The sequence below is a fragment of the Tupaia chinensis genome, unplaced genomic scaffold (assembly GCF_000334495.1).
Source record: "Tupaia chinensis unplaced genomic scaffold, TupChi_1.0 Scaffold143886_1, whole genome shotgun sequence".
In the NCBI taxonomy this organism is placed as follows: Eukaryota; Metazoa; Chordata; class Mammalia; order Scandentia; family Tupaiidae; genus Tupaia; species Tupaia belangeri.
In genome coordinates, this window is record NW_006203737.1 from 800,568 (window position 1) to 803,934 (window position 3,367).

At 34.8% G+C, this 3,367-nt stretch overlaps 1 protein-coding gene across 1 annotated transcript in view; it reads left to right on the forward strand.

Annotated features, from left to right (window-relative positions):
- Positions 1 to 3,088, forward strand: part of LRCH2 (leucine rich repeats and calponin homology domain containing 2) — a 155,906-nt gene extending 152,818 nt beyond the window's left edge. Inside the window, 1 exon segment of the mRNA XM_014582870.1 lies at positions 2,969 to 3,088. Within this exon segment, the coding sequence (XP_014438356.1) occupies positions 2,969 to 3,088 (120 nt within the window).
- The last annotated feature ends 279 nt before the right edge of the window (positions 3,089 to 3,367 follow it).

The window sequence follows — 3,367 nt, forward strand, 5'->3', positions numbered from 1 at the left end:
TCTTCATCAATTAGTGTGATATCAACTGTGGGGTTTTTGTAGATACCCTTAATGAGTTTTGGGAATTTCTCCAAGTTTATTTTTCAGTTTTTTCAAAGATATTAGCATATATATCATTATCAACAGAGAGCTTTACATTTTTATGTTTTAAATGTTTCATCCCTGAGCTCCTCCCACTCGTTCTCTGCTATCCACTCCCCTGCCATCCAGTCTCTCATATCTACACTTGTCCTCCCTAATATTAATATTTTTGTATCTTTCCTTTTCTGCCATAAAATGTGACATTCAATATCTACTGAGCAGAGATATACAGTGTTTGTCTTTCATAGTCTGGCTTAGCTTGGTATTAAATCTTCTGTATTCATCCACTTTGAATCAGATGACAGGGTCTCATTGTTCCTTATGCCTCAGTAGTATTCCAAAATGTATATGTGCCACATTTTTTCATTCCATTCACCAATTCTTAGGCATTTAGATTGGTTCCATATCTTAGCAATTATGACTAATGCTGCAATAAACATGGATGCGCAAGTGTCTCTCTTAGGTTTTTTGCTTATAGGGCACATGTGCTCATCAGAAAGATAGAGAGAGACAGAAAGCAAGAAATCATCCCGCCATGTGGGATGGTCATGCTGCAATCTCTTCTCCTCCGTTCTTCTCTTGTGATCTTGTGCATGCACACACATGCGCCCAATGTGAGTTTGAGCCACTGTATCTGGAACTTGAACTGTAGTCGACTACATAGGAGTCCAGCGACATAGCCATTACATCAACTGCTGGTCCCATGGATCATATGGTAGTTCTATTTGTAGATTTTTGAAGAACTTCTATATTGTTTTCCACAGTGGCTGTGGTGAGAGAGAAACAGTGAGAGGAAAAGTGAGAAATCACCCCCTGAGGGGATTGCTGTGCTGCAATTCCTTCTCTTCCATTTTCCTCTCAGGATCTTGGGTATGTCCGCACAGGTGCCCTACATGAGTTTCAAGCCACCAGGTCCAGGACTTGTACCATGGTCGACTGTGTGGGAGTCCAGCAACTAACCAGTATGCCATCTGTTGGCCACAATTTGTTAACATTCTGTTTAGACATTTTGCAACTATTTTCATGGAGGTAGTGGATTTTAGTTTTCTTTTAACATCTTTGCCTGTTATGTAAAGGTAATACAGCCTTGTGGACAATTAGGAAGTACTTTATCCTCTACTTTTTGAGAAGATTTTGTTTAGAATTGATACTATTTCTTTTAAAAATATTTAATCAAATTTATTAATAGCCCATTTGTGCCAGGAGTTTCCTTTGTTGAGGAAGTGTTTAACTACAGTTTCCATTTTTATCATAGATACAGAGCTATTCTGGGATCTATTTTCTCTTGCTTAAGTTTTATATATTGTGTTTTTTCAAAGAATTCATCCTATTTCATCTTTGTCAAATTAATGTTATAAAGTTGTTTATAATGTTGTCTTGTTATTATTGTAGTATTTATAGAATCTCTTGTGATGTTACTTCCCTTATTCTTGATATTGGTAATTTGTGCATGCTCTCTGTCCTTTAGACCCTGTTAAAGTTTTATGAATTTTTAAAAATCTTCACAATGAACTGTTTTTTATTCACTGATTTTTTTATTGTTTTGTTTTTTACTTTATTGTTTTCTTCTTTCACCTTTATTATTTTATTTTTTGTGTTTGCTATTTGTTTAATTTGCTCCTATTTTGCTAGCTTCTAAGATGGGAGCTGAAATAATTGATTTAAAACTATTCTTCATTTTTAACATACACTTCAGTTATTTTAATACATAAGCAAATATTAGGAGGGTAAAAAATGTAGCAGTTAAAATGAAGATAAGAGCATACTTTTGGAAAAATTATGGGATATTATCAGAGCATTTGGTAAATGGGTTATGGAAGTAAGGAAATAAGAGATTATTATGATTCTTGGGTTTATGTTAATGGAAATTGAATAGTGTATTACTGACCAACCTGTAGAATACAGTAGAAGTTACTTTAGTGAAGAAGTAGTTCTCTTGTGGACATATTGAGTTTGATGTGCCAGTTGGACATCCATTTGGCTGTGTCCGTTTGGCACTTATTAGAGCAATCTTAGGATAAAATAAAGATTTGTAAGTAGTCCAGATGGAAGGGATAGTTAAAACTATGGGAATCTATAAGAGTACCAAGGGGAGGATTTACTGTTAAAAAAAAAAATAAGAAGGTGAGAGAGAACCCTTGGGTGTATTTAGGATATTCAAAGAAGATCTGTGAATGTTAGTGAAAGCTACTGCACAGTTGGTGTCAGGAAAGTTGAAGAGGTAGAGAGGTATCACCTAAGACCAGGGAGGACTAAGATTTTAAGAAAGGTATTAAAGGCATGATATAACAGAGCAGTCAAGTAGACATGTACAACATTTGGCATTTTAGAAAGATTGGTGGTTTTTTTACCTGAGTAATTTTAGTGGACAGGCGCGTTAGGGGCAGATGTAAATTAGCAGTGGTTGAATAGTGAGTGAGAAATGTAGAAAGGGCAACCTATTCTTTTACAAATATGATCTATGTAGAGGAAGAGATTCAGGTGTAGAGTTACAGCATTTCAGACAAGGCCAACCTCTATAGTCCTTTTCCTAGTATAAGTTAAGAATCTCAACTTATTTTAGAGTATAATACCTACAAGAAAAAACTTAAAATTGTGTATTTTTTAAGTTTTTTCTTTTTTAAAAAATTCATGATGGATCACGTGCATGCATTTGTGAGTATACAGAGAGAGGGGAGCACCCTCCTTGGATCTGATTATGCCATGATCTCCTTCCTCCCATCCTCCAGCCCTTCAGATCTTGGGCACTAGCACATGTACCTGGTGTAAAAATGGTTTATTTTTAAAAGTCTATTAAAAACATGTTTTTAAAATCTGATAATAACTTGAGTTTTACTATACTACTAAAAAACACATGTTCAAGTCTCTTTTTTTCTGCTTTTTCCAGGAAAGACTCTGTTTGCCTCATCACATTTTGGAAGAACGAGGTCTTGTGAAAGTTGGTGTCACAGTTCAGGCACTCCTTGAGTTACCTACAACCAAGGCATCTCAGCTTTCTATGGCTTGATAAAACATTTTTAAAAATCATAAGTGTTTAGTCTCCTTTATTTGAAGTGATTTCAGATATCTCAAATTCATGAATACAAATGTCCAGTGAAAAATAGTTTGTCTTAGGTCAAGCCTTTGGATTTTTAAAAAAATTACATTAAAACATCAAACTTAAACTTGCCCAAACTTGTTTTGGGGGGAAACTGGATTAATTTAATAAGAGTTTTTGATCATTTCGAATTCTCTTTTTACTGAGATAGTTGGTAACCTCGATTATTTTTCAGAAAGCAGATTGATA